The sequence below is a fragment of the Borostomias antarcticus genome, assembly GCF_949987555.1.
Source record: "Borostomias antarcticus genome assembly, chromosome: 3".
NCBI lineage: Eukaryota > Metazoa > Chordata > Actinopteri > Stomiiformes > Stomiidae > Borostomias > Borostomias antarcticus.
The window spans coordinates 13,523,605-13,543,143 of record NC_140236.1 but is presented as its reverse complement, the minus strand read 5'-3'; the positions used below and the strand labels follow the sequence as shown (position 1 = coordinate 13,543,143).

Here is a 19,539-nt window from a genome sequence, read left to right as displayed (position 1 = left end):
CTGTTTGTCCCAGACTCATAAAATAGAATTACTGGAGACAGAGTTGTTACTTTTCCCCTTGCACCTTGCTCTGCATTGACATTGGGTCACTACTGTATACCTGCACTACAGCACTACAGTAATTACACAATATCACAGACTAGCAGATGTAACAATAATTCAGGAGATGGGACACTTGCCTGCATTATGAAAAGGAAGCTTTCTAAGTGTCTCTCTGTACTTCAGTCAGCCATTGTGTGTGTGTGTGTGTGTGTGTGTGTGTGTGTGTGTGTGTGTGTGTGTGTGTGTGTGTGTGTGTGTGTGTGTGTGTGTGCATGTGTGTGCGCACGGTGTGTGTTGGCCTATGAATTGTTGTGTTGTGGCTACTTCCACTAATGAAAATATTTTCACTGTACAGTAAATCAGGGGCGTTGAAGTTGAGATGTTTATCATGTTGATAAAATCGGTGTCTTTGTTTACCAATTACTGTTCAAATATTGATCTGGGAAGCACAGACCTTAGCTGATGTTGTTACTGGTATGACACGTTGGCAATAGTGAATGACATCAGGAAAATGTATAGTATAGTGTAAAGTTGGACTTCAAAGGTTGTGTCTTTCCTTTTTTAATATCGGCATTATCACAATACGTGACATCAAACAGGTTTGCAGGCGGCTTCCTGTCGATATGTCAAGAATACTGAGAATACTTCATATAATATTAGTGAAGGGTTTATTTTGTCTTATAAGCTAACTATGAAAACTCACATAATTTTTGTTTTTCCTTTCTGCTAATTGAAATAAAGGTGTCCTGTTATGCTAATTTTAAACAATTTAATATCAAAGCTTTTATTTTTATTTGTAAAAATAAGTCTTTGGGGTCCCCAAAACATGTCTTTGAGTATTTTTGCTGAAAATACCACTCAGAGTAAGCGTTCTAGCATGGCTCTATACCCCTCCGTTGATAACGAGATCAGATTGAGAGGATGGAGCACTTTTTCATATGCAAATGAGCTCAGCTAATCGGCAGGCTAGAGAACGAGGGCTGTTGATGGTGCTATGCAACCTCAAATATAGCTGGCTAGCCTGGACCATCCACACTCGATGCCACTGTGACAAATGTCATTTTCCTCTCTCCCTGACTAAACATGATAGCGTTAGTGCCCATGTTATTATCTCCACGGTTGCATGCTGTTACCTGTATACATTCATTAGACACCACCAGGCTATATGACACCATTCGACTACAAACAATAAAAGCTATAGATTCTGTAGGCCGAGGGGAATCCAATGATGTCCACTTCTTAACATTTGATCATTTTTAATGGCCGCTCGATGAACTATAAGTCTTCCAATTTCATTCCACTAACGTTACTCTAACATATGATCCGGGTTGAGGCAAAAGGGGAGTTTGTTCATGTTAGCTAGCTAGTGTTAGTACTATATGCAAACAAACACACAGCATAATTACTTACAGTTTCTGCATACTTTCCACGGACAGTTGGTATTGCTTGATCATTCAGAAAGAGTTAATCTGAAAATTGTACTGACCCAGGTTGGAAAAGCAATCGGGCAAAAAGTGGCTAGCACACACTGCCAGTGTTTTGTCAATTTCAGCGGGAATGTTGCCATCAAAAATACTATTTATCCACTCAGTTCTGCTGTCCTTTGAGCTTGCGAGACGATCTGTGCTGCTAAGTACATCCAAGAACAGCATTTTCCATGCAAAGACATTATGCTATAGCGGGGTCCCCCACTGTGACGTAAAGTGACACGGGAGATTTGAATGTCTTGCAGGGGCTGCCTTTTTTTCTAATGTTTTCATTTCGGCTGACCACAACAAAATGACTGGGTTGTTTCACTTCATACTTTGTGTGTTAGTAGGCCAGCAGAGACTAAAATGTACATGCAAAACAATGAAAAAGTTAGTTTTGGAAACGTGGACCCCTTTAAGGATCTTGCCTTACCAATAATCTAACCCCAGAAAATAAAGAGAGGTAATTATTGTGGCCATGATCATTTTCTTCATAGTGTTGAAAACATAGCTTGAGAGTGTCATATCATGTATACTGTAATATGGTAATAGTAAAGATCATAGTCAGGACCTATTTCTCCAGCTGTGTACTAATACTGCCTGTGAGTACTTTGGGAAAGAGTACAAGAGGTCAAACAAGGAGTCGGTTCAGAGAGCTGTAAAACAGCCATAAAAGCTCTAATATCTCTGTAAAACCAACATGTCCCTCACCACACACACAGTGACAAACACTATCCCTCGACCAGTATGTAACAAGTTTATTACCTTATTTATATGGATGCCATTACATAACCGTTGCAGCATGTGTGCCAAATGAATAAAGAGCTTGTTCAGATGGGAGTCTCTCAAACTGTGTACAGTAATTCTGCATGTATAACATCCAGGACTAAACTACTAAGGGTTAGTGAACTTTGATATGGCCTCTGAGCCAGTTCCAGACTAAACTACTGAAGGGGTGGCCATTGGTGTGGCCCTTGAACCAGTCCAGACTAGACTACTGAGGGTTAGTGAACATTGGTGTGGCCCCTGAACCAGTCCAGACTTTAACAGGGTTCCCGCGGATCCTTAAAAAGTCTCAAAGGCATTGAATTCATTAATCTTAAAACTAGAGGGGCAGACCTCCGCCCCTGCCCCCCCCCCCCCCCCCTAAACTGCTCTCCCCCTTCCACGTCCCCCCCTCCCCTCTACCTTTCCTCCCACCTCCCACCACCACCAATTTCCAAAACGTTGCTAGTTTTGTGAAGATTTTCCATTCACATTCATTAACAGCCAAGCAGAGCAGTAGTGGAGGGAGGAGTGGGCTGGTTCATAGTCTGCAGACAGTAGTTTACAAGATGTACATTTGAGATGGGAGTTATACAGCCAATGACGTTAAATCTATAGTCAATAAGCGAGATATAGTTTTCTATGAAGTCAATCATTTTAATGTGCAGACACTTTATTTTCATCCACCTGAAAGTGTCTGCAGTTTACTTTGAATGCTTGAAGTTTACATTATCGTTTAAATGCAAGTTGAGACACTAGTCTATATAACAGGTGTCACTGTGTTGCTTGGCAGTATTGCCTTTACGCTCACTTGCCCATGCTGGGTTCGATCTTGGCTCCTCTGACTTGCCAAGACAAGTGTTTATACTGAGGAGTGAGTTTAACTAATTACATTTGGGTTTGATGTTGCTTCCTCTCAGTCGCCAACACACGTCACCACTTCTCATAAACACGGCTTCAGTCAGCTATGCCACTGAAAAGGTTTGATGGTGTGGGTGGGCGGTATTTGTAATGAGTGAGTTGAATCAATTCAACTGGGTTACAGCTATAATAAACACATTTGAAAACAACAGGTGTTCTTGAGTTATTTCTTTCAATGTAGTCAAGAAGGCATGTAGTTGGCTGTGAATAGTCTGTGAAGGTGGGAGTTACATTTGTGTTTGAGAGTATATGAAGGCTCAGCCTGGTCTGCAGGGGGTGATTAATTCTCCTACCTTCTTCTTCTCCCCAAACAAATGCCTTTTTGGCAGCCTAAACATCGATGAAAACACATTTTTGCAGATACATCAGTCCCAGTGAAAAATGTGATATTTCATGGGTGCCGGGAAAAAAAACGCGAGCACCCCCTGGAAAATTTAAAATGGCGAGCCCCACCTTTCAGTTTGATGTAGTCGAACGAAATTCGGTGGGCATATGTAGTTCACCGAGACACACTAAAATGTCTCTTGGAGCTATACCCAACATCCAACAGGAAGTCAGCCATTTTGCTCTTAAAGCAATACATAGCGTTTTCTCGGGTTTTCTCGGAACTGCGCCCCCACAGGCTCTGCGAGTAAGTGCACTGTCGTACTGTCGTAATGTTATCAGATTGTCTTTTTCTTTTTCTGGCTTCCTTCGTGATGTTTCGCTTCGGTTTTCTCATGCGCACTTCGACTGAATGCTGCGTCCCGGGGGCGCAAGTTTTAAAAGGTAATAAATGTCAATGTATTATCTTTCTGAGTAGACTGTTTGGACGATTCAGCTTACTTTTAGTAAATCTAATTGGAGAATTATTACATTAGCATGTTTGTAAAGGCCCAAATATCACAATGTATTGCTTTAATGTGCTATTTTTTCCTTGTTTTTACTATTTTCATGCCTCGTACTTTAACAAACTCGATACTCGAACTCTTTAACGAATTTCATCCGATCAACTTCATATTCGGTCAGCTTCATCTTAAGACCTTTGTGATCAAAAGTTATAAAAAAAAAAAAGTTTTCACCAAACACCCTTGCCGTGGCGCCCCGTCCTCATTACTCCTACATACATTATCTGATTTGCACCTAATTGCTCACGCTTCATGAAGGTCGCATCCTAAACACATCTATGCATCGCATATTGAGTCAAACTTTTAGCGCCACCGACTGGTGAAATCACAGATGCCTTTTTTGCGGCCTAAACATCCATGAAAACGCTTGAAACTTGGCAGATGCGTCAGTCCCGGTAAAAAAAAAGAAGATATTTCATGGGTGCCGGAAATGGGCGAGGCAAAACGGCTCCGGAGCGCCCCCTGGAAAGTTTATAATGGCGAGCCCCACCTTCCAGTTTTTCGTAGGCAAACGAAAGTTGATAAACATAGCTAATTTATCCACACACACAAAAAAGTATCTTGGAGCCATACCCTAAGTCCAACAGTAAGTCCGCCATTTTGCTTGTTTTTGACATTTCCATCCCTCGTACTTTAAAGGAGAATGCTCGTTTTTGACAACCTGGACCTTATTTACAGCATATTATAAGACGTTTCACTCACCGAGATAACTTTGGTGTAATTCGGAGGCCTGTAGAAGAAATTTAAAATCCAGCGCGAGCCAAGTATATCCATGTAATGGCGGCGGACGGGGAACTGAGAATGCAGCTTCTAAATAATCTATTTTCTGCCGCGAAACGGTTGTTTTCATCAATCTGTCTTTATGAATCGCTAGTTGTGCTTACATAGAGCGTAGGCCTGTTGTGGTTTTTCACATGCCTCTGTAATATGATCTTTATAAACGTCTTTAGAAACGAAATAGCTTCCTCGCTTGCTCCAGCACGCATGCGCACAGCGTGCTGGAGCAACGCTTGCGCGCTGTGCGCATGCGTGCTGGAGCAAGTGGGGAATGGATTTTAAATTTCTTCTACAGGCCTCCGAATTACACCAAAGTTATCTCGGTGAGTGAAACATCTATAATATGCCGTAAATAAGGTCCAGGTTGTCAAAACCGAGCATTCTCCTTTAACGACCTCCTACAGATTTCATCCGATCGACTTCACACTCGGTCTGCTTCATCTGAAGACCTTTCTGATTAAAAGTTATCCAAAAAATTTTACGTTTACTAAACACCCTTGCCGTGGCGAATTTTGACGTTTCGCCATAAAACAGGAAGTCCTCATAACTTCTACATACGTTATCCGATTTAGACCAAATTGCTCACGCTTCATGAAGGTCGCGTCCTGAACACATCTGTAGGTCAGTATTGAGTCATACTTATAGCGCCGCCTACAGGTCAAGCAGGAAGTCATCATAACTCCTACATACATTGTCCGATTTACACAACATTTCTCGCGCTTCATCAAGGTACCGTCCTGAACACATCTATGCGTCGGTTTTGTGTCACGCTTAGAGCACCAGCATCTACAGCCAAATGGGCGTTCAATAGAATAGGTAGACTATAGATAGCTGGCCAAGCCTCTGGAAACTCAAATCCACAAAAGTCTTCTAACTATGGACTATTTTGTACATAATAAACAACATGTAAAAGTATTAGCAATTAGTTTCTATCAAAATTCGAAATATTTTCATTTAAGTTTTCCTGACATTGGGTTTGATTTGGCCGTTGTTTAATTCGTTTAATGTGACGTCATTATATCCGAGATCCAATCATTAAAAAATGCAGGTCAGTAAGTGCTACCTGCATAGATGGAAAAAACGACCAAACCTCGCTAAATATAAAACACCAGACTACAGACTACACTACTGAGGGTTAGTGAACATTGGTGTGGCCCCTGAACCAGTCCAGACTACACTACTGAGGGTTAGTGAACATTGGTGTGGCCCCTGAACCAGTCCAGACTACACTACTGAGGGTTAGTGAACATTGGTGTGGCCCCTGAACCAGTCCAGACTACACTACTGAGGGTTAGTGAACATTGGTGTGGCCCCTGAACCAGTCCAGACTAAACTACTGAGGGTTAGTGAACATTGGTGTGGCCCATGAGCCAGTCCCAGACTTTGCTTTGACCGTAGTGTACATTAAATCTTATCTTGCAATCAATACCATAATGTTTACGATCAGTTTACCGTGCAAGTGGTTACGCAATGACATGAATCTTGCCTAATGTTGTTGTTACTACATCATATGTACTGTAATATCAAACTTCCCATCAGACATAGTTGATAGATGGATGGATGAACATATGGACAATAATGTGCCAAACAGGGCCTGATGGTTACTGTTACAGCAGAATCACCACTGCACTGATGGGAAAAAACAAGACATTAATGCCATTAATGTTGTGGGCCCGGCTCGGTCTTTGGGTCCAGTCCGGGAGTCGAGTCGTAGGGGCAGTGAGGCACACGCTTCGAGGACGCGGACTCCACCCCTTGCCGGAGAGGCCGGCTCCGCCCGGCAGCAGCAGCAGCAATCACCAACCAACTCGTTGCAGCTGTTGCCTGTTAGCGGAGCCACTACAAGAGGACGCTGGAACCATCGCTCGGGGCTCAGACGTTTCTAGCCCTCATAGGGTAATCAGACGAGCCGGCTATCGCCCTGATCATTTTCGAAGTTTGCTTACGGACTAACCATTTGTTTTCCCCTGTGTTGTGTTCCCTCTTTTGTTCCCCCCGGAAGGTCCAGCGTCCTCGCGCCTCTCCGGCCCCCGCGTCCTCCCGGCCTCCGCGCCGCGGTTTCCCATCGCCTCCTGCCCGCGACTCTCCCCTCCCGGACTCCGCTCCCCGCACGCCTCCTGGACCTCCCTCGCTCCGCGGGCCTGCCGCCGCTCCGCCTCCTCTCACCACCAGAGACCGCCAGAGTTCCCGGACCCTTTCCACCTCTCGTAGGGCCTCGCAGCACATACACAAACACATTCCGGCTGATACCCATACCACACACACCGCACCCACACACCCCTCTTTGTTTCCCCATCTCATGTACATACCACACACACGCATCCATACATACCCCCCATTGGTTTGCACCTCCCCCATTTTGTTGTGGCACCAGTTCTCCCCATTTTTTTATTTATTAAACGGCCAAGTGCCAACCACTCCCCTCTGTCTGCCTGTTCTGTCCGGGGGTCTCACTACACGGGTCCAGGGTCCGCGTTCCGGCCCCTGACAATTAACATGTACATACATGCCACAACCATTGACAGGGGCTGTGTGTTTATAGAACACTTGGATCCAATCAATGGAATAATAAAACTGAAGATAACATTGTTTGCGGCTTACAGATTTTTACCTTGCACCAACCCCCCCACCAATAATCGTCTGCACTTATCTTACCATAAAGATACAACATGTCTCTCTCTCTCTGCTGTGTGTCAGGTGTAGTTCTAGTTCTGAGTATCTCCCAGCAGGTCGAGCCACTGTAGGTCACTGAGACAGGCTGGCCCTGTCTGAGGACGTCCAGCGCTGCTGCAGCCTTTGTCCCCCTCTTATCACAGCTCTCCGGTATATATGAGCTGACCAGGCACAGAGCCAGAGCCAGCCCGTCACCAAAGAACAAGTAAGACTACAACTCTGTTCTTTTACTGTGCAGTTATATTTGATTCATTTCAATTCTCAGACAATCAAGGCAGCTGTCAGACAACGTAGCTTATTTGCCAAGTTTCAAGAAGATCAGTGGAGCTCGGTGTATGTCAACGCCCAGGCCACCATAGAAGCAAACAGTGAAAGGTTTTATTTTCATCTGCTAACCATTCCGTGATTTTAACATAACAGGGTCCTGTTTGACAGTGAAGAAAGTGATACAAATTCACCATGGCCAGACTATCACTCTTGGCTGGTAAGTTTGATTATGAGAGTAAAATGTTATGTTGTTGGTGATGAATAGCTTAACAGTATTACAATCAGACAAATATATTATACCCATTGGTTTCTCTTCTAGGACTGTCCCTTTTGATGTGCATTCAGCTGGGTATGTCATGTTTCTCACATTCTCATTCTTGTACTGTAACATTCTGCTCCTCTATTTGTTCTGATGGGAAAGACTTGTCCTTTGTGTTTCACTCCTTGGTCACTATAGTGTCATCTACCAAGCTGGTCTGTTACTTCACCAACTGGTCCCAGTATAGACCCGGCACTGGGAGATTCCTGCCCTCTGACGTGGACCCCCACATGTGCACCCACCTGATCTACGCCTTCTCCATAATCAACCACGCTAATGAGCTGACCACCTATGAATGGAACGATGAGACCCTCTACAAGTCCTTCAACGGCCTGAAGACAAGGTACAGTAGGTCAAGCACACTGGGCTAATCCACTCCTAGTAGATTAGATAGAGCTGGTCCTTCCAGTGCAATGGTCTAAGATGAATGATAAATACTTTGTCCCTGTTATAAACCATAGGCATCTGTTGTGCAATCTCCCCTTTGGACAGAAACCCTGCACTGAAGACGCTGTTAGCTGTCGGAGGGTGGAACTTTGGATCCAGCCAGTGAGTTTGCCCACTGCGATTACATCAGGGTGATACTGGAAACGGTACAGCTCAAGTGTTAATTAATTAATGTTTATAACTAAAACATATGACTAAACATGACTACCCCCCCACCACCCAGGTTCACCATCATGGTCTCTACCCCAGCCAACAGACAGAGGTTCATCCAGTCCTCTATCAGTTTCCTGAGAACACATGGGTTTGACGGTCTGGATCTGGACTGGGAGTACCCCGGAGCTCGAGGGAGCCCCCCAGAGGACAAGCAGAGATTCACACTGCTGTGCAAGGTCAGTTGTGAAATCACAGTAGGTCTTTTAATCGGGACGGATCTCTACATCAGTAACAGAAATATGACATGCCTCACTAATAATACACAGTGCTCTACTCTCCCGTGTGGTTTCCGGTTGTAGGAGACACTTGAGGCGTTTGAGAAGGAGGCAGCTGACACCGGGAGACCGAGGCTGCTCTTCACAGCCGCAGTGGCTGCTGGGAAGGGGAACATTGACAACGGTTATGAGATTGCGGAGATTGCAAAGTGAGTTCATAGCTGTGTATGAGTTGCAGGTCCTGACTGACAAGGCTACTGTTGTATTCACAAGATTGTATTTGTTGACCTCTGTCTGTGTCTGTCTGTCTGTCTGTCTGTCTGCCTGTCTGTCTGTCTGTCTGTCTGTCTGTCTGTCTGTCTGTCTGTCTGTCTGTCTGTCTGTCTGCCTGTGTCTGTGTAACAGGTATCTGGACTTCATCAATGTGATGAGCTATGACTTCCATGGGGCTTGGGACCCGGTCACAGGCCACAACAGTCCCCTGTTCCGCAGCCCCTTAGATGAAGGAGAATTTGTCTACTTCAACATTGTGAGTAAAACAATCCACTTATATTAAGTGAGAGACTTTGCATTTATAATTTGGAGCTGAGAAATGCAAGGCAGTCCTTCTTTTCTGACATCATCACCAAAAACAGTAATAATGCACATGCCTTGTTTGCCAATGTCGCAAGGCTAACAAACCTTCCTGTGTCAGTAGCCTCTGGACATCTATCCACCCGGGCCTGCAATGAATTTGTCTCATTCTTCACTGACACAATTCTGAAAATTAGATAACAGTCCCTCCATATCAGGTACAGGATATGTGTACTTAAAATCAATACCATGACAGAATTTTATCTGATCAACCATAAAACCCTTAAAAACATTATACAATATCTGTAATCCTCCTCCTGTTGCCTTGATATTATGCCTACATGCCTTTTCAAAGATGTATCTAACTGCATGGCCTCTGATTTACTACAAATTGTAAACACATCTCTTCTTTCAGGTGTGTTCCCACAAACCCTGAAAACTGCAGTCGTCAAGCCACTCTTAAAAAATAATAATCTAGGCACCTCATAAATGAACAATTATAGGCCCATATAAAACCTCCCGTTTTTAAGTAAAATCATTGAAAAATATGTTTTTCAACAGCTGAACAACTTCCTGGCACTAAATAATTGTTTTGATGTCTTCCAGTCAGGATTTTGACCATACCACAGCACCGAGACTGCTCTTGTTAAGGTCTTCAGTGACATCGATTTAAACACAGACATTGGCAGAATTTCAGTCTTAGTGTTACTGGACCTCAGCGCTGCATCAACATGGTTGACCAAAACATATTACTAGGCCAACTGGAAAACTGCCTGGGAATTTCTGGCACAGTGCTAGACTGGTTTGAATCCTACTTGAAGGACAGGGACTACTTGTGTTTATAGGCACTTATAAATCTGAGTGGACAAACATGACCTGTGGAGTTCCCCAAGGCTCCATTCTGAGGCCTCTTCTGTTCAACATTTACATGCTCCCACTAGCTCAAATTATGGAAAACAACAAAATATGCTATGCATACGACACACATGTATATCACAATGTCACCAGGGGACTATAATCCCATAATAGCGCTGACTAAGTGCATTGAACAAATCAACGATTGGAACTTTGCCAGAACTTTCTTCAACTAAACAAAGATAAAACTGAAGTAATTGTTTTTGGAGCCAAAGAAGAACAATTAAAAGTCAGCGCTCAGCTTCAATCAGTAAGGCTAAAAACCACAAACAAAGCCATAAATCTTGGTGTAGTCATGGACTCAGACCTGAATTTCAAAAGTCACATTAAGACAATTATAAAGTCGGCCTACTATCACCTGAAGAATATATCAAGGATTAAAGGATTTATGTCTCAGCAAGATTTGGCAAAACTTGTCCATCCGTTTATCTTCAGTAGACTCAACTACTGTAACCGTATGTTTACAGGTCTCTCTAAAAAATCTATGCAAATCGATGCAAAAAACTGATTCAGAACGCTGCTGCTCAAGTCCTCACAAAGACTAAGAAAGTGAATCACATCACTCCAGTGCTGAGGTCTTTACACTGGCTTCCTGTCCGTCAAAGAATTTACTTTAAGATACTGCTGTTGGTTTATAAAGCACTGAATGGTTTAGGGCCAAAATATATTTCTGATCTGCCGCTACGTTATGAACCATCCAGACCTATCAGGTCATCTAACACAGGTCTGCTTTCTGTCCCCAAAGTTATAACAAAACATGGAGAAGCAGCGTTTAGTTTTTATGCTCCACATACAGTACAGTATCTGGAACAAACTTACAGAAAACTGCAGGTCTGCTGCCACTCTCTGTTTTTTTAAATGAAGGCCGAAGACTTTTCTTTTTGCCGCTGCTTTTTATTAAATCTAATAATTATTCATTCGTACACTGCACTGTAACTATATTCTTGTATATACAGTAAAGGGCATTTATTTCCCTTCATTTTGTTTTAAATGTTATAATGTTTTTGGGTTTTTTTGCATTTCGTTTAATATGTCCTTTTATAATTAGTTTCTTGCACTTTGTCTTGATGCTTTTAATGTTTCATGCAAAGCACTTTGAATGGCCTTGTTGCTAAAATGTGCTAACAAATAAACTTGCCTTGACTTGCCTATAACATAATACAGAGATTTCCCTGTGAAATACCGCAATGGTGAAATGCCACGGGATTGATAATTTCTAACTACTTCCAACTGTAGGCTACAAGTCAAATGTATCAGTGCCATAATACAGATTAGACCAATTTTCTTTTTCAAATGATTGTTTTTTTTCTTTAGCACTTTGCCATGAAGTACTGGAGAGACCAGGGCACCCCTCTTGAAAAGCTTATGATGGGCTTCGCCACTTATGGGCGGACCTTCCGCATAACCACTGCAGCCAATGGCCTTGGAGCCCCAGCGAGTGGCGCCGCCTCTGCCGGGCCCTACACACGGGAAGCCGGCTTCTGGTCCTATTACGAGGTCAGTTTGGGTTAAAATTTCAAAGTGAGAACCATTGTAGCCTACCCTTTCACATGCCAATAACAATTACCGTCACCGATGAGATTAGATTCAATGACAATAGATTAACAGAGGTCTCCAACCTTTTTGTGCATGGCTGGAAGCCAGTGCACCTAATATAGTGTTTGTCGGTTTTCACTTCCTCCCTCCTTAGGTGTGGAGAGGCACAAGAGGCAAGTGACAAAGTTAATAATATATAACTACAAATGGTGCTCAGAGAGTGGTGGTTTTTGTATAATTCTAGTCCAAAAAAATGAATGGTGATGAACGTCCGGCCCTGCCGTGTTTGGGCGGCTCGTGGACCCGCTGTGTATTTCGGATCCACTCCAGAATTGAATGGGTTGTTAGTTGACCCATGCTACACCCCTACACAGAGTTTCATGAAAATCAGTCTGGTAGCTTTAGCATAAACCTGGTCTAAAGAATTAATGGAGGTGAATGCCTGGCCTTGTTTGGGTGGCTCGTGGACCAGCTCCGTGATTTGATTCTGCCCTACAATTTAATGAGTTCTATGTTGGCCCATGCTACATCCAGAGTTTTATGAAAATCCCATGTTATGGTTTTACCTATTTTAAATACAAAAAAAATAGTGCACTGGTGAAATGGGAAGAGGTTTCCATGGTGCATTTATTTGTTGTCAGGGATTTTTGTAGCCTATGTAATCTTTGAACCTTTTGGAGTGCTACCGGGAGCTCACGATCTACCTGTTGGAGACCCATGATCAGAACAAGAAAATATTTGGATTTTTTTTTTTTTTTACTTTAAAACAGATTTCTGTTCACTCTGTCCCTCCCAAGCCACATCCACATTGATAACTATGTCACTATTTCATAACTTCACTGAGACTCTGTTTATATGTCCCTGTCCTCCACCAGGTCTGCACTTTCCTTCAAGGTACCAGCGTTCAGTGGATTGAGGATCAGAAGGTGCCCTATGTCACCAAAGGAAATGAATGGGTTGGATTTGACAACAGGGAAAGCTTTGAGACCAAGGTAACCAAGTGATCCAGTGACTGTATAAAAAAAAAAAACTTATGCTGATTTTACACCACTACTAGTGATGCATTAAACACTGCCTCTTTTTGTCGTTCCATAGGCTCGCTATCTGAAAGAAAACACTCTTGGAGGAGCCTTCATCTGGGCTCTGGACCTGGATGACTTTAATGGACAGTTCTGTGGACAGGGGAGGTACCCCCTCATCAGCCACCTGCGGTCCCTCCTGCTCGCTGGTAAGCAGATGTCCCACAGGAGCACACTTCTAGCAGGGTGTTAGCAGCAGAGCCGCTGCCCAGCTTTCACCGCAGGCTCACAACTCACCTCTTCAAGAAGCACTACCACAATCCTCCCTCTTAAGCCCCTATTGTATATTTAGTTTGCTACTCTTGCACTTTGGCTTCAGCACTAGACAGAGCTTTTAGTCACTTGTTTAGAAAGGAGATGCACTTGTGAGTTCTGGTGAGTAGTAGTACACTGACTTCCTACGTTAAAGGACAATGCTCGTTTTTGACAACCTGGACCTTATTTACGACATATTATAAGACATTTGACTCACCGAGATCACTTTGGTGTAGTTCGGGGGCATGTAGAAGAAATTTAGAATCCAGCGCGAGCCAGTATATCCATGTAATGGCGGTGAACGGGGCACCGAGAATGCAGTTTCTAAAAATCTATTTTCGGCCGCTAAACGGTTGGTTTCATCAATCTGATTTTATGAATCGACAGTTGTGATTCCCCAAAGCAAGGCCTTGTTCTGGTTATCAAATACGTGGTCTTTAGCCTCTGTAATATGATCTTTAAACGCCTTTCCCCACTTGCTCCAGCACGCATGCGCACAGCGCGCAGATCGGCTATTTTCTCCGTCTCCTCACCCTCCTTTCAAGGAGCTCTTCGTCCGTATACTCTGGCTCAAAACGATATGGGCGTCCGTCATATTCTAATTCATTTTCTAGATCCTCTAAATCTGACAAATATTCAGCCATATTGCACACAATATTCTAGGCACCAACAATCCGATCGTAGCGAGTGTAGCCTACAGACAGAGAATGGATTTTACATTTCTTCTACATGCCTCCGAACTACACCAAAGGGATCTCGGTGAGTCAAACGTCTTATAATATGTCGTAAATAAGGTCCAGGTTGTCAAAAACGAGCATTGTCCTTTAAATGCAATTATTATAAGTCACTTTGGATAAAAGCGTCTGCTAAATGACTGTAAAGTAATGTTAAAAACAAAGTAATGTATTACATAAAGATGTCATATCATTCCCTCTCTCTGCCTTTAACAGACTTGCCACCTCTCCCATCCACAACCACCCGCCCACCAGCCGTCACTACAACTGGAGGTGTGGCCACCACCGCCGCCCCCACCACCGCCGCCGCCACCACCACCTCCTCCAACCCCTCCAACCCCGTCCCCGGTACTGACTTCTGTCAGGGGAAGGGTGACGGTCTCTACAGCAACAATGAAAACCCCAATTACTTCTACCAGTGTTCCTTTGAACGCACCTTTAGTCAGAAGTGCCCCGCTGGCCTTGTTTTCAATGACAGATGCAAGTGCTGTGACTGGGTTTAAATATAGGGCTCCTGAACAATGTTTTTCATATTGACATTCAGCCTATAGCCTGACAAAATTAGTTAAAGGTATAATATGTAATATGTGGATTATTTCCCCCATCTAGTGTCTAAAGATATGAACTGCAACAACACAACGTATTGGTTGCCAAAATGCCAGAGATTGAGAATGCACTGTTTCAGTCATACTGTGATAAGATGTTCACTCTGAGAGGAACATACCGTTACACTAATCAGTAATCACAATCAAGTATTTCAGAGTGCCATGTAATAAGTTACGTGCTGTAGTGTGGAGATAAAGTTAGGTCTGGCTATGCAGATTCCAAGAAAGATAACGATAGCTAGTTAGCTATCTTACCGGTCTAGTAGAGAAGTAGCCATGTCACCATGGGACTTTATCCCATGAAACTCCATAAAGTCAGTCCAACGAGCAAAGGCTGGCCCGATATCTATCCGACTTTTGCTCCTTCTTCGGTCACTGAGCTTTTGACATTCGTATCGCAAGTTTCGCCGGGGCTCAGGCGGAGAAGCAGGACGATGAAACTCAAACCATTTTACCAAACGTTTAGCTGAAAAGAGTGAGCAGAAGTGGACGGAAAAGCTGCTGTTTTATAGTCTCATACACACTTGATGCTAACCAACATCTATAATGCTGCTAATTCATGGAAGTATAACGTTAGCTGGCTACTGCTAATCTCACAGTGGTGAAGCTAGAATAGTAGGCTACCTGGCAACCCAGCGCGCAGTACCAACGCTGTAATACTATTGGCTGGTATGATATCAACAGTGTCATTTTCGGGCCGTCTAAATTTCATATTGTAACAATTTCAGACAAAATATCATTTATTTTCTGGAGAAACAATACTTTTACTCTGCAGCCTTTGCAAAGCCCTATGGATGTATTATTTTTATTTTGATTTTAATCCACATATTACATATTATACCTTTAAATTAATGTTCAGTTTACCTCAGCTTTGAGATTTGTTCTTGTTTTTCTACAATTCTGATATGCCATGTGTGCTTTAATTCCAAATAAATAACTATATTTTTTTATAGTATGAGAAAAGTAAGCAAGTTTACTATGCAAATGCTATGCCATGTAGTCAGATCTAAAGCTACACATTTTACGGTGTTGAAGTTCCTTTCCTCCATTGGAATCTCTAAACTGCATTACCATTACAGTACTATATAACACGCACGCACGTACACACACACACACACACAGACATACAGTACATACAGTACAGTACATACATACATGCATACATACATAGTCTACAGACTTTTTGTTATGTTTGTGGGTTGCTGCCCCCCCCCCCCCTGCTGTCAACAGTGCTTGCTGAATCCCAAATCGCGCACTTAGGCGCGAGTGCTGCCTTGTGGCCTTACATGCGCGTTCCCGCTAAGTCCACGAGGGCTCAGGGTAGTCCCAAAACGAAATCGCTAAGTCCACAAGTGCGCCACTGCCGCCATTTTGCGCACTTTAACCGCACTTACCGAAAGTCCGCAATTTCACGGACTTAGGAGCAGAAAATACCCACAGCCCACCGCGTCTCATGTGACACAGTGGCCCAGTCCCAATGTCCACCCTTGCAGACTCGCAGACTTAAGGGCGCGCTCCCGCGAAGTCCGCGAGGGCTTAACTCGGCAAGTGCGCGAGGGCTCTCCGGCAGCCATTTTGAGCCCTTTATGGCCCCTTCCCGTAAGTCTGCATTTCTGCAGACTTAGCCCAAGGGAATTACCCACAGTTCATAGCGTCGTGACGTGAAACACGGGGTTACCTGAAGAACAGCCAATAAACAAGCACTGACAGATCAACCAACCGTAACGTTCACGTTACAGAACAAAATATGTTTTCATGTTTTCAGCTGGACTTGCTTATCTGCACAAGTAGCCTTATAATTAATTTGTTAATTATATTTAAGTAGGCCTATGGGTTATTAACCCCATGGGTTTGTATAATGTGATTTGTTTAAAAATATGTAGGCTATGGTTATAATTTACATCGATTCCTGTTGCTCTAAATCATATGATTGCCCAGTTAAAAGCAGTATGACATTAATTACCCATTTCGGTGCAGTGTTCTTTGAATTGAGATTTCCAACATGAATATGGAAAGAGTTGTGAGGTGCAGGAATGTGTATACATAATATATTATCATTCTTAAGTTAATACTTTTGGATTCATCACAAACAAGAATCACAGGCAGTAATGTAGGATCGATGCGATCCTACTAACAAATACTGGGTTGGGTTGATATTTGATCGCAGATGCGATCGCATATGACCACAAAATGAAATGATTTCAAGTTGAACAAATGTTTTGAGGGTAACACAGAGAGTTCTGATAATGTAAAGGGGATTTGACTCAGCCAAAATTAATTTACACGAAGGCCTACAAGAAAAACATGTACAATTTACAAATTGATTTAAAAAAAGCCCCACGCCCACAATAGTAAGAAATATGTTTTCACGTCAACGTAATGTGATGTCACAAGTGCTGTCCCATTCCTTGTTATACCAATTCGAGCCCTTGCAGCCTCTCACACTCGATCACTTCACCAGGTGACGTCAATAAGTCTGTGAGGGCTCAGGGCTTGAGGGTTTAGGGGGGACATTGGGATTGGGCCACTGTGCTTGAGTGGATTGATCACGGGCGAATGTGAAATAGCAGCCACAAACTCAGCGGGTTATCCGAGATGCGGTAGCAGCGGCCAAAGCTCCTGCTGGCGGGGAGTGAAGCTCTTCAACTCGCCGGTCACTGGCTCCCTGGAGGAATTTAGCCTGGCTGCAATAACGTTATCGCGAACGGAATGAATACCATCTACTAGCAAACAAAACATGTTCAGTTAGCCTATATTTAACCTGTTAAAACTAAAATGCCTGGATGAAAAAATAATTTCTCCAATGGATATATTTGACAAAAACAGCTTAATATGCAAGCCGGTTTTCATTGCTTAATCAAAGCGGGGAGAGCCGAGAGAGCCGGGAACGTGCGTCTACATTTCACATAAACGTGAACTTTTTCGTGGACGCGCGTCGGACAGAAAAGCTCAACTGCGCAAGTACAAAAGTCACCGGAAGGCCAGAAAAGCACAACTGCGCAAGTACAAAAGTCACCGGAAATAGTCAAATGACTACAAATTTGCCAAGATGGCGCGGTTCAATAGGGCTTCATTGTTGATAGCGGTCAGTGAATGGAGTGGCTGTATCCAGTTCTATTAATACATCCATGCCCTGCACCCTCTGGCCCTTCCAGCTGACGTCAATTAAGTGCTCAGGCCTCAGGCCACAAGTGCGAGGGGCCGCAAGGGTGGTTTGCGCACTCAGATTGGGATTCAGCTAATGTCATCATTGGCTACCCTTTTATCTCAACCTCAGTACAAGGAAATTGCTTTACTTGGCGACCTAAATTGGAACTGGTTGACTACCATGCCGGAGGATTTAAAAAGCTTTGTGTCTCAATAAAAATTGATGTGTTTGGTGTTGGTTTGGTAGGCCTAATTGAGTTGTTACTGTACAGTAAGTCTATAGGTCTAATTGGGTTGTTACTGGAGATTGTTTTTGCACCCGCCCATGATAGAAGTTTAAATAACAGTTGGGTGATTTGCACAATGTGACAGGTGTTGACTTCAATTGATGAGGGATTAATTGGAGGGGTGTGGGATTCACCACCTTATGAACATAGCTCATTCTGAACATAGCTGCTACCTGTATTCTCTATATAAACTGTGTGCACGTCGTTCTCTCTCATTAGTCACCTATGACCTGACTAGCTGTTTTGCTGAAGCGAGTTTGGCCCAGAGGTATATGTTCTAGTATTCTTACTGCTCAGGTGCGTTTGTTGGAGCTACAACCTTGTATTTTATCACTTACTGTCAGACCCCTTTGAGGCCGTGCATGCGTACCGTTTCCCACCGCTGATGTTTAGATTTCCTGATTCGCTCTGGTCGCATAGTGGAGTAGGCTGATGCGTTGACTGAACTGTGGTGTAAGGATAGATTTATGGTAGGCCTATTGTAAGCTTTATGGTAGGCCTATTGTAAGGTCTATCGTAGGCCTATTGTAGGATTTCCCTTTACGGCATCTGAGGTAATGTTTGTGTGTGGCTGTAAGCCAGCGCACCATAGATAGCGTTTGTCGGGTTGTCACTCCCTCCCACCTTCCCTCCGTTCCGTTGTTAACCTGCATTTCTATGTTGCCACCACAAAAGGAAGTGGTCCCAGCAAACCAAAATAAATACACTAAGACATTTCGCATTTCCAAGTTCCTTGGTAGTGTAGTGGATAAAGCATCCAACTCCCATGCGGGAGATCAGGGGTTCAAAACCCAGGTGGGGAAGATTTTGGGAAACAATATCCATACCCTCTGCTAGCCTGTGGGCTTATTCCTACGTTTACTTTCGGCCTTTCCATCCCTCTCCCTCCCTCCTTTCACTCTCCTTTCCCCTTTTATTTTTAAGGAAATGTACAGTCTGTTTTGCAGATGAATTAACGGTGTCAAACTGATTGCAGAAACTGGGTGACCAATTAAGTGACCAATTACAAGTCCCATTGATATACTAGACTTGTGCTTACTGTTATATTTCTCTGTGTATGCAACTCTGTGTTTTGTTTTCAAAGCATTTTAATAAATATGAGCACTGTGATTTGTCATTTGTGTTTGTCACTGGATGTTATAAAGTTATGTAAAAATGTGGTTACCTGGTGATGCTATGTCAGTTATTGAATTTATGCGCAGTAATTGAACATTTGAAATACTCCTGTTTTGAAATTATACCTACAGTATAGGTGTCTCAGTAATTACCCATTATATATTAGGCTATACTGCATGTATTTACCAGGTAAATGTTTAGTAATTGGGGGACTATGAAAGGGCAGGTTATCCATAAAAAGGGTCACACTTTACAATAATGGTCACAAAAAACATTAATTAACTGTTAACAAATGCT

General features: G+C 43.2%; 1 protein-coding gene across 1 annotated transcript; it reads left to right on the top strand.

Annotated features, from left to right (window-relative positions):
- The first annotated feature begins 7,940 nt into the window (after positions 1-7,940).
- Positions 7,941-15,505, top strand: LOC311329784 (acidic mammalian chitinase-like). The gene is made up of 11 exons (XM_084461708.1): positions 7,941-8,018; positions 8,121-8,150; positions 8,259-8,463; positions 8,613-8,669; positions 8,791-8,956; positions 9,080-9,204; positions 9,401-9,524; positions 11,798-11,980; positions 12,895-13,011; positions 13,115-13,247; positions 14,304-15,505. The coding sequence occupies exons 1-11, from the start codon at positions 7,994-7,996 to the stop codon at positions 14,588-14,590; spliced, it is 1,452 nt and encodes a 483-aa protein (XP_084317834.1). The 5' UTR covers positions 7,941-7,993; the 3' UTR covers positions 14,591-15,505.
- Positions 15,506-19,539: the final 4,034 nt, after the last annotated feature.